Consider the following 20,050-nt stretch of genomic DNA (forward strand, 5'->3'; position numbering starts at 1 on the left):
TTTTTTCAAAAAAATTTTGTTTTCTGATTTTAGCTTTTTTAAGCTTTTGTTAGTTTTTTTGAATTTCAACAAAATTTTAAAATTTATTAAAATCATCAATTTTTTTTTCAATTTTTTTGCATTTTTTTTAAATTTGGAAAATTTTTGAAAAATTTTAACTTTCCTTAATCCTTTTTGAATTTTTTAAAATTTTCTAGAATTGTAAGAAATTTTTTAAAAATTTTTAGAATCTTCAAAATTTTTTTCAGAATTTCTAAATTTTTTTCAGAATTTTTTTATTTTTTAAAAGTTTAAATTTTTTTTAAAATTTTTATAATATTTTAAAAATTTTTCAGAAGTTTTTAATTTTTAAAATTTTTTTGAATTTTCTAAAATTTTTTTTTGAAATTATGTTAGAATTTTTGAAAAATTTAGAGTTTTTAAAATTTTTTAAGAATTTTTTTATAATTTTGAAAATTTTTTTGACATTTTTGAAAAATTTTATAATTTTTTAGATCGTTGTTTTGAATTTTTAAATCTTTTTAGTATTTTGTAGGATTTCTTGAAATTCTTTTGAATATTTTGAGATTTTTTAAACTTTTTAAATTTATTTTGAATTTTTAAAAATTTGATAGAAATTTTAAAATTTATGTAGAATTTAAAAAACATTTTTTTGATAATTTTCTTTTAATGAAGATGTAACATTAATGGCATGGTACTCTTTGAACTTTTTAATATATATCAATATCTTATTAAATATTAATGATGCATCAATAACGTTAATTAGTGATATTAAATTAAAATACCAACATAATAACAAATTTAAAAATTTAAATACTAATGTAAAAGAAAAATTTTTTAAGTATCAATATATTAAAAATAATAAAATTAAAAAATCAAATATGTATTTAATTCTCTTAAAAACTTGTTAATTTATCTTTAGGTCAAACTGGGCTCAACTTCCAAACTCGAAAACATCGTCTAATGTCCAACTGGTCTGGGCTCTACTTCAAAAATAACAATAACAAAAAAATTGTGCTGCAAAAAAACCCCTCTAGCCTCTGCTGTCTTGGCTGTTCCCTACTCTTTTTTCCCTTGCATTAGGTGGTGAGAGAAAAAAAAAAAAACCTTTTTCAATCTCTTTGATAGAAATAGAAAACGAAGCCGAAAAATTTAAGAAAAGAAACGAACAAGAGTGAGAGAAATGGGAATAAAAGGAATAGTAAAGAAAGCAATGGAGTTGGGAGAGATGGGATTCAACAAAGAAGGTGGAGCCATTAACTGGTTCCCAGGCCACATGGCCGCCGCCACCCGCGCCATCCGTAACCGCCTCAAGCTCTCCGACCTCGTCATCGAAGTCCGCGACGCCCGTGTCTGTACAAGATATATTCATTATGTTATATCATCTGCTACTACTTTTCCTTATCATTTTATTTCAAAATAATTCTACTAATTTTTTAAAATTATTTGCAGATTCCCTTTTCCTCTGCTCATCAAGACTTGCAGCCTCAGCTTTCTGCTAAAAGACGCATCGTTGCTCTCAATAAGAAAGATTTAGCCAACTCCAATGTCCTCAATGTTCGTATATATTCTTTCAATTCTTTGAAGTTCCCTGTAAAATAAAACTTCACTATTCAATCATGTGGTGTCTTATGTTAATTCACTGTGTTAATTTTATGTTCTTTGTAAATATGATGCTTACTGGGTATTATTATTTTCTGTAGAAATGGGTCCGTTATTTTGATTCGTGTAAGCAAGATTGCCTTCCTATAAATGCACATAACAGAAGTTCCATTAGAAAGGTTAGTTGATGCTCAGCACTGTTGAATTTTAATTCCTTGTGGAATTATTTCAGGTTGCAATTTTTTTTTCGAACTTGGTTGATAAAGAAATCATTTTAGTGATTACTAATTGAATATTGATGTGCTGCTTTATTTTGCAGTCTTATCATCATTGCTGAACTTGATTGTTAGTATGCTCGTGATGGTTTAACCTAGAATCAAGAACATCAACAAGATTTTCTGACTAAAAGTTGGAAATTAATCTTTTAGGTTAGCATAATTAGTTTGTGAAGGTTGTGTCTTGATTGATATGATTATAATTTATCAAATGATCTTTTTATGAGCTTTAAGACTTGAAAAGATATATATAATGGAAAAAAGGTAGATTTGTGCTTAGACGTAGGGGCCTTATACTGCATGCGCGGAAGTTTTGCCTCTCCTAGTAAGAACTGGAGAAGGAAACAATAGGAGAAAGAGGTTTCCATGGGATGAAGTATTATAAAATAAGTTATGAATATGTGTATCTTGATATGAAGCTACAAATTTATCTGTTTAGGTTGGGAATTTTGTGATACCATGTAGTTAATTGAACTGCCTTATTTGTTTTAGAGGAAAAAGAAAGAAGGAAAGCATAAACCTGCTTTGTTGGGCATTCATCACTTGAGCTGATAGTTTGGTTGAAGTTTATACTGTAAAGGGATGGTTCTATGCCCATTGTCTCTCTCTTTCTCTCTGATAATGTCATTCCAAGTAAATGTAGCATGCTATTGTCCGAGAATTGTATCTAATTAGATTAGGCAAGATAACAAATCTGTTATTAAGTTCTCACTTTCGCTCTTCCCTCCTATGATATGGATAGTAACGGAGTATAGAGGCCTTAAGAAGGTCAAATCAATTGTTCAATATGCTAATTTTCTTTTCCCATCTGTTTATTAAACTAACACAAGTACCTTTTACCTTTTTCAGTTGTGTTGATTTAGAAGAATATGAAATAGTGTGCTTAATATAGTTGACTATGTTTGTTGGTCAATAAATCTTGCTATTTATAGTAAGTTTTGATATTGTATCTCCTATATGAATGGTTGCATATGTAGTTATCTGTACAGTATTTGAGTGATGTCTAAATACTGTTTCTTCACATCTGTCTCCAGTTTCATTTATGCATTGCTATAGCATAAATTATTCTTTAGCACTCTCCTTATTCCCCTTTTACGGTTCATGTACATTAGCTTCTTGAGCTTGTGGAGTTCAAATTAAAGGAAGTGATTTCGAGAGAACCTACTCTCCTTGTAATGGTGGTTGGTGTTCCTAATGTGGGGAAATCAGCTTTGATTAATTCAATCCATCAAATTGCATCAACCCGTTTTCCTGGTAAGATGTGGTCTTTTAGGTGTGATATTAAGATAAAATTGCAATGAGCTTGGAAATTGATTAATCCAAGTCCATTGACCTTGAGCAATAATAGCATGGAGTTTTATGCATAGTGCAGGAGAAGATGAAACGAGCCACTGTGGGCCCATTGCCAGGTGTTACTCAAGATATTGCTGGGTACAAGGTCAAGTGTCCTACTTTTCTCCCATCTCTCTGTCTCTCTTGTTGGTACATGCCCTTATCCAACAAACCCAGAAACAAGCCGGAGTTGGCTAAATTATGGCAAAGCAATACCATGTCTTCTGTTTGTCTTCTTAGTGAACTCCATTTTATCATGTTCTTTTTCTAGTCTGGTTGTAACTAGTAAGTCTAGCCTTGGATTAGTAGCCCAATATGGCTTGCAAATATGACTTCAACTCAAGGTACCTTGTAAGTTTGGGCTCATGAATCATTTTTTCATGTCAAAATCAGGTCAGACTGTTGAAGCCAATTAATGAATTTGTCATTTTGGGTTGACGTGAAATTGACTCCATGATGGCAGGTTGACTTGTTTATGTATATAACCTATTTATGATCCATTTAACAACCGAGTAAAAGTTCAATTTTTATCTTCTTTCATTTATAAAAAATATATTGATACCAAGTAAATTGTAAAGTCATAAGATGTTTTTTTTTAATTATGTTAGAAAGTTATGATAATTATTGTCACTACTATCAACTGATTATGACATTTTTATTAAATGGTATATAAGCCATGTTAAAACTTTGTAGCAAGAGTTATCCTCATGTTGAGTATTAACTTGATTAATGAATAAGTCAATCTTTCATCGATTTTAGTTGTATATTTCACCTTTGAAATGACACAAACGTGTCCTTCCAACACAAATTGCCACCTTGCTCTAGCTATTAATTTGATTTGGCGATGGTCTTGGCGTTAAAGTTCTATAAATGTCAAATTTTTGGTCCTTATTTAGAAAATTTCATATGTCTCTTATATTATATATATATATATGTGTACAGTTAATCATGATGATTCTCTACAAACTGTTAAGTGCTTCCCTTGTTTCTCTATCACTTCTGTTAAAATCATCTCATTTTTTTCCTCCATTCTCTCTTTTTAGCCATTTGCAACGAAAGTGTTTTAGCTTCCTTTCTTACTCAATTTTTTTTTTTTTTTACTTGAACATAATATTAAGGGTTTATGTTTTGATATACCTCCTGCTCTACAAACTTACAGATTGCTCATCAACCTAGCATTTATGTGCTTGATACACCAGGAGTACTAGTCCCAAGCATCCCAAATGTAGAGACAGGGTTAAAGCTAGCTTTGGCAGGTACCTTTTTAAATTTTAATCTCTGTACTTTGAAATTTTGTAGTAATCTTTGCTCAAATGGGGGTTCAAATATATGGATTCTGAACATCAATAGTGTGTTTCTTCAGTTTCTTAAATGCTTATGTTGTTTTATGCTTCAGTTTCTTAAACAAAATCTGGAAAGTGCTTTTAGGACAGTTGCTGCTTTTACGCAAGTGGGAAGTTGTTATCATAAGTTGTTTTTCTGCACTATTCTTTCTATACATTGTCAAATCAAATTTTTTAAGTGAGGGACCATCTTGAATATAATCCAATAGTAATTATATTATCAAAATAGTCAAAATTTTAAAGTTTATTGGTTAATATATATAACTATCTATATATATATACACACACACACACACATGAAGAAAATTTTTTAATTTAAAACAAAGAAAGGTCATGTGAAAGATGCAGTATTCAGATTCTTTACATTCACTTGATATGTTGCACAACTATCCAAGTCAACTTTACTCGAGATGCTCTTGTTGCAAGGCCATTTAGATATACAAAATTCTCTTTTTTGTGGATTTTTGTGCTCTTGAAATCATTACAATCATCAAGGATAGATCCAAGATTTATGTTTGATGGGGTCATGCTTAAAAAAAAAAAATCATTTTTCCATTAGAAAACAGAAAAGGTAAATTGGAAAAAAAATTAAGGCATAATATGAAATATTTGTTGAAATATGGAACGTAATTCTCCCAATTTTTGGTGGTGGATCTAAGGCATTTGAACAATCCTATTTATAGGCTCCAAAACTCTTCATGTACATCATTGTATGCATCATCAACTCTTTATAAACATTATTGCATGCATCGCCTTTGGCAAGCTTTTTAAACTTCTTTACTGTCAATTCCAAAAATGTTAAGAATTAGGCTCATATATTTCAACAATCTCCCACTTGGAGACTAATTCATCGACAGTCTCCTCCTGCAGCAGTTGCAATTCCTTAATCGTTAGTAGAGAAGTCCAACTGAAGTTGTACACGACTTTAGTTTCTCAATCATTACAGTATTCCTTAACATTTTTCTGGAGTTTGATTCATGTGAATCTTTTCAAGTGATAAGACTCCATCTCCCTAAGCTGATCTTATGAAGTGATATTGAACCTTTATATGCTTTATCTTAGCATGATAGACAGGATTCTTTGCCAAATGAATGGCACTCTGACTGTGGCAATGCAACACGCTTCTATCAAACTTGTGACCAAGTTCTTCCAAGAAAGACTGCAACCATATCATCTTTTTACTAGCCTTTGTCACGCAACATATTCTACCTTAGTGGTGGAAGTGCAACTATATTTTGCAACTTTGCAACCCATCTTTTTGTTGCACCACCCAGCGTGTAAACATAACTGGTAGTACTCTTTATGTTGTCTAGATCATCAGCCATATCGGCATCAACATAACTGTGCAATATCTTGGGTTTCATTTTTTGAAGCACAAAGGTAGGTTTTTGTACCTTTTAAGTATTTGAGAATTCACTTAACTGCCTCCCAATGTTGTTTTCTCAAATTACTCATGCATCTGTTCTCAACTCCTACTGCATGTGCTATGTCTGACCTGGTACACACCATGGCATACATAAGATTGGCGATAGAAGAGGCATAAGACACTTTAGCCATTTAGGCCTGTTCTTGCTTCGTTGTGGGCGACTGATCTCTGTACAATTTAAATGACTAGCTAGAGGAGTGCTCAGAGGTTTTTCTCCATCCATGTTAAATCTACAGTGCGCCTTCTATATATATTCTTCTTGTGATAGCTTAAGGACTTCTCTATCTCTGGTGATTCTTATTCCAAGGATTTGTTTTGCAACACCTAAATCCTTCAATGAAAATTCCTCTGAAAGCTTCTTCTTCAACTTTTTAATTTCTTGTATGTTGGCTTGGGCAATCAACATATCATTGACATATAACAGAAGGATAATGTAAGAGCTATCAAACTTTTTGATATAACAGCAATGATCTGCTTGACATCTCAAAAATCTATTATTGCACATGAAGTTGTCAAACTTCTTATATCATTGTCTGGGAGCTTGTTTCAGACCATTTAGACTCTTCAAAAGCTTACACAACATTTTCTCTTTTCCTTGGACCTCAAAACCTTGTGATTGCTATATGTAGATCTCTTCTTCTAGGTCATCATGAAGAAAAAAGATTTTACATTCATCTTTTCTAAGTGCAGATTTCTTTTGCCAGTAGTCTAAGAACAGTTCTGATTGTGGTCAATTTAACCACTGGAGAGAAAATCTTGGTGTAATCAATGCCTTCCTTTTGTTGAAAGCCTTTTACCACCAGCCTTGCTTTATATTGCTTACTGCCATCATGTTCTTTTATTTGGTAAACCCATTTATTCTGCAATGCTTTCTTTGCTTCGGGTAGCTCTACTAACTGCCACCGTTGGTTCGACATCAATGAATCCATTTCAATTTCATGGCTAGCTCCCACTTGACCGAATCATTAACTTTATCGCTTCTTCATAACATTGTGGTTCATCTCTATCAGTTAAAAGAATGTAATTCAATGAGGGAGAAAATCTCTGTAGAGGCCTGGTTATCTTTGAAGATCTTCTGAGTTCAGTTACTGAAGTTGATTGATTGACATTTGGGACTATATTTTCTGGATCTTCTGCAGGTGTGTCGACTTGAGTGTCTCAAGCCTGTTGTTGTAAATCATTCATTGGAAAGTCTTTTAAGTGAATTACCTCAAGCTTTCTTATTTCAGAATTTGTATTTTTTGAAATCTTGCTTAGCCTGTTGTTATACAGAATCTGTTCATTGAAGATCACATCTCTACTCCTGATAAGTTTTTGATTTTGATCATCCTAAAAACGATAACCAAACTTAGTGTCTCTGTAGCTGATGAAATAGCATTTCTTAGATTTTGGATCAAGTTTACTTTTGGTAGCATTATCAATATGAACATAGGCGAGACATCCAAACACTCTTAAAAAGAGAGTTGAACCTTTTTGCCACTCCAAATCTCTTTCAGTATTCTGCAATCCAAAGTTACTAAAGGACCTTTGTTGATTTAGAAAGCAGCAGTGCTGATTGCATTTGCCTAGAATGCTTTAGGTAGTCCCATTTGAATTCTCATACACTTTGCAAACATTTAGAGTTCTATTCATCTTTTTGGCTATGCCATTCTGTTGAGGTATCCCTAAAACAGTTTAACATCTTGATCCCATTCTCGGCACAATAACATCTAAAATTACTATCGAAGTATTCTCCCTCATTGTTAGATTCAAACACTTTACTTTTAAATATGTTTCATTCTTAACCTTTGATTTCCACCTTTTGAATGCATCGGACACGTTAAATTTATTCTTTAGAAAATAAACTCAAACTTTCCCGGTTGAGTCATTAATGAATGTCACATAGTAGCTAGATCCTCCAAGAGAAGTAACATGTGAAGGCCCCCATATGTTAGAATGAACCAGCTTTAATTTTTTCTATTTCAACTCCCATCCAGCTTTTGAGAAGTTAACTCTTTTTTGTTTTCCAAAAATGCAACTTTCACATAGTTTATGTTTAATGGATTTTAATCCAATGAGTTTTCCATTTGATGTGAGTATCTTCATTCCCTTTGTGCTCATATGCCTGAGCCCGCAATGTCACAAGTAAGAGTTTACATCGGCATCAATTGCTGCAATTGTATCTCTACAACTTGAGGTCTTTAGAGTGTCCTTGTTTTGCTTCCTTGAGCAACAACAACGGAACCTTTAGTGACTTTACATGTACCGTCTATGAAGGTTATATTGTGTCTTTCATCATCAACCTACCTTACTAAAATCAGATTGCGCACTAGTTTTGCTACATGCCTCACTTTTTGAGTCTTCCACGTAGAGTCGTTTAGCATCTTCAAACGAATGTCACCCATACCAACAATATCCAAAGGTTCTTTGTTAGCTAGATAAACCTTTCCAAAATTTCCAACAACATAATTTTTCCTCATGTCATGGTGAGCAGTGATATGGAAAGATGCTCCAAAGTCTAAAACCCAAGAGTCAACTGGCTTATAATAGACAAGAGTAGCACATCATTCATCTCTTCAGTGATAGCATTTGCAACATCTCCTTTGTTTTCTTCCTTACTTTTTGGGGCCCAACATTGTTTCTGTGTGGTTCATTTTTCCATAGTGCCAACACTCCATATTCCATCAAATTTTGGAATTACTTCTTTGTTTTTGGACTTTTAAATTCCCCTGTTTTGATTAGAATTTCTGTTATTTGCTTGCCTATATTCTCGAGATTTAAGGCGAAACCTAATGTCGTTGCTTCTTCAGAGTCATTTCTACGAATTTCTTTAGCAAAAATTCGATCTCTGACGTCATTGAATTTTAATTTTGCATTACCAGTAGAATTACTAATCGTTGCCCTCATGGCTCTTAGCTGTTTGGTAAGGATGCCAAAAAAGTTAGGGCACGAATATCATCAGCAAAATCAATTTCAATGAAAGTCAATTGACTAACAATTGTGTTGAACTCATTGAGATGCAATGCCACTAAAGCACCTTTAGCCATCTTCAAAAGAAACAGTTTCTTCATGAGAAAAACCTTATTATTTACAGTAGGTTTTTCATACATATTGGAGGGCACCTTCATCAAATCTGCAGTCAATGTCTCTTTGGCTACATTGTGAGCTATGTTTTTTTGACAGTGTTAGTTGGATGACTCCTAAAACTTGTCTGTCAAGGAGCTTCTAGTCTTAATCTAACATATTTTTTGGTTCTGTACCTAGAAGTGGTAAATGCAGTTTTTTACCAAATAGATAATATTTCATTTTCATTCTCTAGAAAAAATAGTTCATTCCATCAAATTTGTTGATTTCATGTGCTATACCTTATTCGCTAGCCATCGCTTTCAAACACAAAACTATGGATTGTAAAGTATATGAAATATAGTACCATGTGAATAATACTCCCACTAGGTATGTTTTCATAAAAGATTGGAGGGGTAACAATTGGTCCCGTTTAAAACTCAATTTTCTTAGACAGAACTCTTAAAACTATGTTTATCCAAACTACTAAATTTTCGTATGCATGAATGATACCATATACGTGAATAGGATTGTATACGTGAATAATGTCGTATGCTCAAATAATGCCACCTGTGACAACTTCAACCTTGTAGCTTTGATATCAATTTTTGGGTATAAAAGTCTATTCTATTGACCAAAAGCCATAATAAATGCAAAGAATAAAAAATATTGTGCAAAGAACACAAATTATAGTAGCTCACCTTCAATGTGAGAGCTACGTTCTCTTTTAGAATTGCTGTAGAATGTTTTACTATGTTGAAAATAAGGAAGTTTGAAAAAGCTTGCCAAAGGTGATGCATGCGTTGATGTTTATGAAGAGTTGATGATGCATGTAATGATATATGTGAAGATTTTTGGAGCCTATAAATAAGCTTGCTCAAATGCCTTAGATGCACCACCAAAAATTGTGAGAAAGAGTGAAGACGAAAAAAATTAGAGATAGAGAGTGTGGTTTGAGAGTTTGTTCAAAAATATTAAAGAGTTTCTTCCCATTGGGATTTTATTTTTATCATAGTAAAATCATTTTGTAGTGGTTCTAAGAGTGGACGTAGCTTTCACACTAAGGGTGAACCATTATAAATCTTTAACCTTTTTTGTGCAATATTTTTTATTCTTTGCATTTATTATCGCTTTCAATCAACGGGATAGGCTTTTATCCCCAACAATATTTGTGGTAGTATAATTGCTAAATAAAGTTTATATTGAGATTAATCTAAATAAAATAGTAGTTATTCTTTTATCTAGACAGAAACTCTTCACAATTGTTTCTTTGATTTTTTTAGTTAAAGGAATTTTTAGAAAAAATTTTCATTATCGTGGAAAATTGAGAGTATATTGAAAAATTTCTCTGAAAAATTATACAAGCATCTTAAGTTTATATACAAGTAACTAGAAGATAAACTAGGAACTTAACTCTTGCTAAAGCTGATCCCCATAATTAAGGAATTGTCTATCCTAATTTTTTGTTCTTAATTCTATAGATACAAATACTTAATTCTAAGGAGGCAAATATTTATAGATTACAACTAGATGTAATTAAGTGTTGTCCCACTCTCCCCCTCAAGTTGGTGAATAGGTGTTTTCCATTCTCAGCTTAAAAATAATTTCCTGAAATGTTGCACTGCTAATACCTTTAGTTAACACATTGCAAGTTGACCTTTGGTTGATACGGAGTGCAAATCAACTATATAGTTTCTCTTTTACGAAGTTTCGATTTACTTCAATGTGTTTTGTTCTATCATGTTACACAAGATTGTGTGCAGTGTTTATTGCAGACTTGTTCACAAATTACTTGAGTCATTGTTCTAAAACTCCTCTTCAGCATTTGATCTTGCCACACATTTTATTTTTTACTCCTCAAAGTCACAAGGTTACCAGTTAGGAAAGTGTAATAGCTTAAGGTGGATCCTCTATTAGTTACCAAGCCTACATAATCAGCATCTCTATATATGCCTCTAGTACCAGCCCCCAAATTACTTTTGGACAAGATTCCTCTCCCAGGATTGGCCTTCAAATAGTGTAGTACACAAAAGATAGCCTGTAGGTGCACTTTCTTAGGACTATGCAAAAACTAACTTATCACACTCACAGCATATGCAGTTCTAGTATGTGAGAGAAAAACAAGTCTTTCAACTAATCTCTGGTATATCTCTCTATCTACAATAGCATCTTCACTAGATTCTCCCAAGTTTATGATTAGGATTTATAAGAGTATTTGCAGGTTTGCATGCTAGCTTCCTAGTTTCCTTTAAAAGATCCATCACATATTTCTGTTATAAGATGAAAATACTATGCTGAGAGGCACTTCAATTCCTAGGAAGTACTTTAATCTCCCTAGCTTCTTTATTTCAAATTATCTAGCCAAATATTGCTTTAGAGACTCTTTCTCTTTTTCATCATCTCTGGTTAAAATTATATCATCAATATACATTAAAAGAACCATGACACTCGTTGAATCTCCCTGAATCCGAGTGCTTGATGAATAGTGTGTAATCTCCTTACCTCAGCTTATATCCCATTGCTATCATTACTTTGGCAAATCTCCTGAACTAGGCCTTAAGAGACTGTTTAAGGTCTTAAAAAGCCTTTTTTAGCTTGCATCCTTTCTTTGCTTCTATATGACCTCTAAATCTCGGTGGAACCTTTATATATTTTCTTTTTCCAAATCACCATGTATAAAAGCATTTCTTATGTCAAATTGTTAAAGCAACTGGTTGTAATTTGCAACCAAGGATAACAAAATCCTAACTGTATTCATCTTGGCAACTGATGCAAAAGTTTCCTAATATTCAATTCCATAAGTTTGAGTGTAGCCCTTAGCCACCAACTTAGCCTTAAACCTTTAAACAATACCATCTGCATTTTATTTTATGGTGAAAACTCATTCACACCTAATTGGATTTTTTATTTTAGGTAATTTCATCAATTCACATGTGTTATTTTTCTCTAAGGCCACCATTTCTAGTTTCATGGCTTGCTTCCATTTTTCATTGGATGATGCCTTAGATATGTAGTTGGAATAGAAAAAGTGTTTAGACTCAACAAAATTTTTTGTGAGATTGTGAGAATTTTTGAAATGGCGCAAAATTAGATATTGGGTATAATAGATGCTTAGTACATTCTATGGTTCATTTTCTAATGGCAATAAATAAATCATAATCACTAGTTTTAGTTTCAGGAGATTAATCCTCATTTTGAGAAATAAAGTAAGAGATTCTAGTTACCTTATTTCCAGAGTTAGGATAAGGTTTTTAGACTTGCACCAGTTCAGGAGCTGAAACTTTCCTTTGTAATTACTCTTACAATTCCTTCATAGAATCAAGAATAGTGTTATCCTTATTCACAAGTTTTGTGTTTGGAGTGAGTTCAGATGTAGATTCAATGTTTGACTTGGACCCAGAAGAAATAGGTTCAGACTCATAAGAATTAATGGGGTGAAGATATTGAAGGGGAGGACAAGTTAAACAAAAACAAGTCTATCCTTTTCTTCATTAAATGAAGTTTCCCTCTGAAGATAAGGTTGAGTAAAAAATAGTTTACTTTCTTCAAATGTGACATTTGCTAACAATTTTTTGGTAGAAGGATGATAGTGTTTATATCCTTTTTGAGTTGATAAATATCCCACAAAAATGCACATAACTACTCTTGGCTTCAATTTTTCCCCATTATGACTGTGAACATGAACAAATTATGTGTGACTAAATATCCTAAGTGTGAGGTTGTTTGTGGTATTAAAGTTGGGATAGAATTGTGAGAGTATTTTCACTGGAGTTTTAATCCCAAAACCCTTGAAGGTAACATGTTTATGATGTTTGTGGCTGCAAGAATAGTTTCCCCCTGTGGGATTTGGGTACATTGTCTTGAAAAAGTAAGCGTTGGGTAAGTAAATGGCTGTTTTTCCTCTTTACCACTCCATTCTGCTATGGAGTATTAACACAAGATGACATGGATAATCCCCTCTTTTTGGAAATAGGTAGATAGACTCTGGTTGAAATAGTCTCTTTCATTATCAGACTTAAATCTCTAGATTTTCACTCCAAATTGATTTTGGATCATGTTTTGGAAGCTTAAAAACACATTGTTCACATCTGATTTGGATTTAAGTAGAAAAATCTAAGAGACTTTGGTACAATCCTCTATGACTGAAGCAAATCACCTTGCATTAAAAATACTAGGAATTGTAGAGAGACCTTATATGTCACTATGAATTAAGTAAAAGGGAGTAGAACTTCCTTTATTGCTAATTGGAAAAGACACACATCTATGCTTTGCTAGTTTACAAACGTCACAATGAAAATTTTCATCCTTTGAATAAAAAAGGAAACATAGTTTTCAAAGTTCCAAAAGAAGGATGTCCAATATAGGAACATGAAGAACATTTTTAAGAACAAATGAGGGATTAATATAAACATCTCCTAATCTTGCCTCTGTAGTAAGTGAACCATTTGTAACAACAATTTCTTATTACCAGGACAGCAGGTATATGTACTAAATTTCTATAAAGGATGTGTCATGTGGTCTGTGGCTCTTGGGTCAATGAGCCAAGAACTCGTAATAGACTTATCCGAGAAATTTAATCCATGAGAATTAGAGATTTTACTTGAACTAGAGACCATACTTTTCAAAGGTTCCCAATAGGCTTCTTAGTTTCTCAATCTCTTCTTTATCCAACTCTCATTGTTCTTGAAAATTTTCCTAGTTTGATTGCATTGCAATCATGTGAGCTCGCCTTTGATTTCTTTGCTTTCCTCCTTTATAGCCCCATTCTTTGCTTGAAGTTGGAGGTTTTCCATTTAGTTTCCAATAACGATCCATGGTGTGCCTCGGCTTCTTGCAATAGGTGCACCAAAGATTGTCACTACTTGAGGTTTTAGCCAAATCACTTTTCCTTTTCTCATTGATTGTTAATTGTTTTAAGCTTTGTTTATTCCCACCATTAGACACTATAGAGATCCTTCTACATTCAGGCTATCAAGCATCACTCCTTTTCTACTATCTTTTACTCTAATCATGGACATCACCTCATTTAAAGAATGTAGATCTCTTTTCCCAAAATTTGCACTATGACTTGATCAAATTCAATAATAAGTCTCGCAAGAAAATCATAGACTCTTATCTTTTTCAATAAACTTTTTCAAAGTTGCCGCATCTTCACTACACTTCATCTTTATGCACCAATAGCGGTCAATCTCTTGCCAAAGATTTTTCAGAAGAATAGCATACTTTGTGATTGACTTATTCCCTTGTTTGAGAGTTGCAGTCTTGATCTTTATTTCATAGAGTTGAGCAGCATCCCTAACTTTGGAATAGGTTTGTGGAACTGACTGCTAGGGTTGTAAACGAATTGAACATGAATGAATGAATATATGTCAGTGGTTTGTTCGTTTATTTTTAGAGTGTTTAGGCTCGATTTGTATTTGGTAAGAAAATTGCTCTATTTGTTCAAGTTTGGTTCATTCAAATGGTAGGATGTTCATGTTCTATTTGTGTTTGGCTCGATTAAGTTTAACGAACTCGTTTGTGAATATTAAATGAACATGTTCATGAATATATATAAACGAACATGTTCATGAATGATAAACAAACCATAACTAAGCAAATTTAAACAGACGTTAAATGAATATAAACGTACATAAACAAACCCTATATGATTAGGATAAAGGATAAAATGTAATTTTGCTATGATTATTACTGAATTATAAAAAAACATAAACAAATCCTAAACAAACATAAATGAACCCTAAACGAATGAGTTTTAAACAATCATTAAATGAGGTTGTTTGTGAATATAAATGAATCAAGCAGGCCTCTGTTTGTGTTTGGTTCATTTAATAAACGAATGTAAAAATGTTGTTCAAGATTGTTTATTAAGCTTAATAAACAAACATAAACTAGACATATTTGCGAAAGGTTCATTGAAAGCTTTGTTCATTTATACCCTATTGACTTACCAATGTTTTTGGCCATGGATAAAAACATGCAAGTGTCACAGATATCTGGTGTCATAAAATTCCACAACCATGACATAACCTTGGAATCCTCTTCATCCCAAGCTTCAAATATTGGATCTCCTCTCTTGGGTTCGGTACCAAGAAGATGGCTGAGTTTTCTTTTCCTTTTTAGCAAGGTTTGAACCAATTGAGACCCATGTCAAGTAGTTCTTTCCATTCAACCTATATGCAACTTGGATATTTTGTAGTTCTCTTGTGGTTTGACCAGTTGCCATTTCCTTAAATTGAGTAGTTGTGGCAGATTCTACTATCTTTTTTAAGACTGAAATGAGTCTTGACAGTGAAGATTTAACCAAAAATGATTATTGGCAATGAAGGCCAAAGAATGAAAAAAATAAAAGAATATGAAAGACTTAATAGGGTTTGGCTATGAAGGCATGAAATAGAAATCAACAATGAAAGGCTAAAAAAAAATTTGCTTCCCAAGAAAAGCCTAAAGCTTTGATACCATGTGAAAAATTGAGAATATATTGAATAGCTTCTTTAAAGAATTACAAAAGCATCTTAGATTTATATACAGCTAACTAAAAGATAAACTAGAAAATTAAATCTTCCTAAAGCTAATCCCCATAATTGAAGGATTGTCTATCCTAATTTTTGTGTCTTTAATTCTAGGGATACAAATATTTACTGATTACAACAGCTGTAATTAAGTGGTTTCTCACAATTATCAATCTTCTAATTATCAAATAGCAAAAAAATGCTTCCTTCCCTTCATAGGAAAGTATATTGATGACACAAGCATTTGCATATGGTTCAGTTTACTTTATAGAAAGACACACTTATAGATTTTTAAGCATCACTTTTTAATGTGCCAATGATGCAAGGTTTTTACACTTTTCTTAAGCATTACTTATTTTTCTTAAGCATCTTCTGAAATTCCAATTGAATGATTGAACCACCTGTTTTAGAAAAAAAAAAAATTCCAATAACCCGGCTTTCATGTAGTTTTGTATATATTTAACCATATTTCCTTATGCAACAATATTTTTACATTTGTTAGTATACCCTCAAACTCTTTAGCATCCTGAAAGACTTTCTTTCCCTCAATTTAGTACAGGTCAAATAAAGTTTATTATAACTTTTGGCATGACGTCAATAATTCAATTTTTACTTTTACGAGTTGTGGAGGCTGCTGCGTCCTCTACGTTATATGTATCCATCCCCGGTTATCAAGAATATTACATCATAGGCCTTTTTGAGGAATTTAAGATATGCATTCCCCCATTACTTGTATTTTTTGGGCAATGATTATGCGTCTAAGTATCTTTAGCCACCATCAAAATTGTAAAATTTCAGTTCACTGCATCTCACTCTACCTATTGAAAGAACTTCAACTACCCTAAATGCACTTGCAGGTTCTGTAAAGGATTCAGTGGTTGGTGAGGATCGCATTGTTCAATACCTGCTGGCTGTTCTAAATACTCGAGGCACTCCACTTCACTGGAAGCAGGTAGCTAATCAAAGGGAAGAGATCACCCAAATTTCTGAAGACAAACCAGACTACAATCCAAAAGATCTTCGTGCAAACAGAAAGAGGGCGCTCAATGCATCTGATTTGCTGTATGTCAAGGTAATAAGAGTCAGCTCTCTCTCTCTCTCTCTAATTCAGGATTTTCAATGCTGTGAGAAGTGTTTTTTTTTTTTTTTTAGTTTTTGTGGTCACTTCAAATTGTAATATAGAGTCTTAAAATATGACACTGTTTAGAATTTGTCGCTGTTTCCTAAGATGGTTGACACTTGTGGAAATAGTTACACAGATATCTACTTTACCACCAGAAGATGCTTAAATTTGATCTGTTGGATATTTCTCTATTTTGAGTTCTTATTGCTGATTATTTAGCAGAACCCCTTAGTTGCTGGATGTGGGTGAGGGTGAGGTTTCCTAGAGAAATGTTAGTGATGGACTATATGGTCTTCACTAGTTTTCAGTAATCTTAAAACAAAATTCTTGGATAGGTGTGAAGAACATCTGATAATTAGGCCCAGCAGAATTGCGTAGTTGCTCTTTTGTGAATCTTGGATGCTCATATCTCAGGGTGATCTGGACTCACTAGCCACACGATCTATGTGGAACTTTTGTACAACAATCTCATAACATAAGGTCTGACACTTGTACAAGGTAGAATGTGGTTCAGATAAAGGATTATACTGAAGGCTTTAATGTCACAGACAGTAAGCAGTGACAATAGAGAGCTGTGTGGGCAACATCTGACATAAGTGTTGATATTCAATAAGATATAATGCGATCTAACTTAAACGAATATAAGTTGGAGTTCATACTATGCATACTCAGATTCATTTGTACACCTTGAAGTCTCAAGTTAAGAGTAATAAATCTTCAAAAGGTAATTGAAAAAAAAAAAAAAAAGAAACACTTTAAGTTAACTAGAAGCTTGTGGAGTCCCACAGTATGGCACCTAACCACACTCTAGAGTAGTATAGTTGAGATTATCCTTCTCCAAATTACCTTGAAATGAAAGATTAACATCCTTAATGCAGTTAGGTTATTCTTAGTAGGTGACAAGCATGGAGGTGCTCGTAATGACTGCTTTTATTTTTCTTCTATTATAACAAAGCCGTTTAGTCCTCTTAAAAGCTTTTAAGGGCTGATTAGCCCTACATCAAGACCTTCAGCTCAGATGATTTCTCAATAAAATCTAAATTGTATTGGATAAAGTCAAATTTGAAGGAAGTGCGTAATCTTCTTTATTTCTAAGTTCATTGTTCTTGCTCATTTTCAGGATCTTGTGAAAGAAGTCCAACATGCATTGTATATAACTTTGTCTGAGTTCGATGGTAATATGGAAGATGAGAATGAGTTGGAGTGCCTTATAGAACATCAATTCGAAGTGCTGCAGAGAGCATTGAAGATACCTCATAAATCATCCGAAGCTCGTTTGATGGTATCAAAGAAGTTTCTTACTTTGTTTAGGGCAGGTAAACTGGGTTCTTTTGTCCTTGATGATGTCCCTGAGTGAAACCTTGTATCATAAAATATATTTCCGGAATTTTCACAGCAATATGAAGGAATGGTGATTGTACTACCTCGCTGGTTTTTAGCAGCAATATATTTTCTTTTTTTTTTCTTTCTTTGTTCTGTTAAAACACAACTGAAGAAACATGCTAGGTTTTTATCTTTCTGGTCATTGGCTTTTTCCTTAATTCCGACCAGCTAATGATATAGGTGAGAAAGTATTGATGAGAAAGCATAGGAGAAATGCAGAAAAGTACAGAAGATTTAAAGGAACAAAAAAAAATTTAGGTATAATGTGTCATCTAATAAATGTATTAAAAAGTAATTAAATTACCATGATATTGTTGGAAAATTTCATGAAAGCGGATAGATAATAAATTTTAAGGACAAAATAAGGTTTTACCTTTGGGTTAAAAAGGTCATGTTTAAGAGAACTTTGACAAGCCAAATGGGGTTCAGACCCTCCCACCACCTATGGATTGGCATAAAAGAACAAAAAAAATAAAGAAAACTCATTAACCCTGTAAACAGACAAACAAATATTCTCATTCTTTATATAAACTGAAAAATGTTTTTATTTTTGGCTATTTGTCTATTTTTTATTTAAAAATTATTTTCTACATTTTCTTTTTCATTAATTTTTACCCAAAATAAAAAAATAAAAGGCAAACAGCAAAAATATTTATCATGCCAAGTCTTAGTGAGTGAAACCAATGGCGAAAACCTTAAATTCTCATTAAAAATGTTCATGGGATTGGTTGGACTCATCATGTCTCTTTTTAAAATTTAATCTTGAGTCCGATTAAATCTATTTACAGGTGACAAACGGATGGTTGGATAATCATTTTAAGTTGAATGGAATTAAATTAGGTATTTTAAAATTTTGATCATTTTGGGTTTAAATTATTTTAGATTTAGAATATCTTGAGTTAGGGTGATTTTAAATTTGACTTTTTAAATTTAATACCAAATTATTCAAATTCGAATTATTTGGGTTTGGATTATTCTCAAACTCAAATCATTTATTTTTAAAGTCAAATCAAATTAGACTTTAAATCAATGTTTAGATAAAATAAAAAATTTATGAATTGTAATTAAATTATTCAAAATTATATTTTTTTCAACTTGCAGCATATCTTAAAATTTGATTTTTGATATCATAAATATATATATTTTTATATATAATTGTAAAAAACACTTATTTATGGTTTATTTTTATCAACTTGTAGCATATCTTCAATTTTGCTTTTTGATATCATAAGTATATTTATTTATGATATATCATTGTAAAAAACATTTTTATTACGGAGTATAACTGAATCAATTAAATTTAATTATAATAACAAAAAATTTATTTTTAATAATTTTTATTTGTAACTAATATAATACTCATAATTAAGAAAGATAAACATTGAAGGTTTATAAAAATATATCAAAAAAATTTAAAAGATAACATAAAGTTATTTTAGGATTGAATCAATTTCGAATTATTTTGGGTTTGTACTATTTTTGGTTAAAATATTTTGGGTTCTAAGTTGTTTTTTTTTGTTTAGGTTGATAGGGTTTAAATTATTGATTTTTTTTTGTTAATTATTAAAGTAGATTTGATTAGATTAAATTTAGATGTATTAGGAGGATTTTTTGACTTCGAGTCAACGGGGTCAATTGGGTTGATTTTATTTTTGCTTTTAGTATTATTATTATTTGTTATTATTATTGTTACTAGCATTATATTATTATTATTATAGTATAGTATATTATTATTCATTGTAGTATATTATTATTATTATTATTATTATTATTATTTGCTTTCTTTTTCTCCCTAATTGGCGATTGAATGAGGAAACTAGAATTTGTAATAACCAAATCCAATATGTATATTCAATCAGAATCAAATTCAGGGATTTTTTCAGACAAATCAGCAAAAGCTTAGCTTAGAATCATGCTTGGGTAAAATTTAATCCTAAGATTTAAGTCTGAATTGGTTCTATCCGATCCCTAAAATTATTACTGGATACAGCCTATAAATTGAACAGTTCCCA

General features: G+C 32.0%; 1 protein-coding gene across 3 annotated transcripts; it reads left to right on the top strand.

The window, feature by feature from the left end:
- The first annotated feature begins 991 nt into the window (after positions 1-991).
- Positions 992-18,122, top strand: LOC111295896 (P-loop containing nucleoside triphosphate hydrolases superfamily protein). 3 transcript variants are annotated; one of them, XM_022889695.2, is made up of 8 exons: positions 992-1,375; positions 1,453-1,557; positions 1,704-1,781; positions 2,990-3,131; positions 3,245-3,315; positions 4,369-4,465; positions 16,390-16,604; positions 17,776-18,122. In XM_022889695.2, exons 1-8 carry the CDS (start codon positions 1,184-1,186, stop codon positions 18,010-18,012), a joined length of 1,137 nt encoding a protein of 378 aa, XP_022745430.1. In that variant the 5' UTR covers positions 992-1,183; the 3' UTR covers positions 18,013-18,122. The 3 variants fall into 3 exon arrangements, with proteins under 3 accessions (XP_022745430.1, XP_022745432.1, XP_022745431.1); XM_022889696.2 differs by having other exon boundaries at positions 995-1,351; XM_022889697.2 differs by lacking the exons at positions 2,990-3,131; positions 3,245-3,315.
- Positions 18,123-20,050: the final 1,928 nt, after the last annotated feature.

Source organism: Durio zibethinus, chromosome 12 (assembly GCF_047325235.1).
Source record: "Durio zibethinus cultivar Kanyao isolate XHJ-2024 chromosome 12, ASM4732523v1, whole genome shotgun sequence".
NCBI classification, from domain to species: Eukaryota; Viridiplantae; Streptophyta; class Magnoliopsida; order Malvales; family Malvaceae; genus Durio; species Durio zibethinus.

Bases quoted from the DNA above. Each gene is read 5' to 3' on its own strand.
- LOC111295896 (XM_022889695.2), top strand. From the start codon at position 1,184: ATGGGAATAAAAGGAATAGTAAAGAAAGCAATGGAGTTGGGAGAGATG. The intron at 3,316-4,368 runs GTCAAGTGTCCT...ACAAACTTACAG, and splicing joins AAGATATTGCTGGGTACAAG to ATTGCTCATCAACCTAGCAT. The intron at 16,605-17,775 runs GTAATAAGAGTC...GCTCATTTTCAG, and splicing joins CTGATTTGCTGTATGTCAAG to GATCTTGTGAAAGAAGTCCA.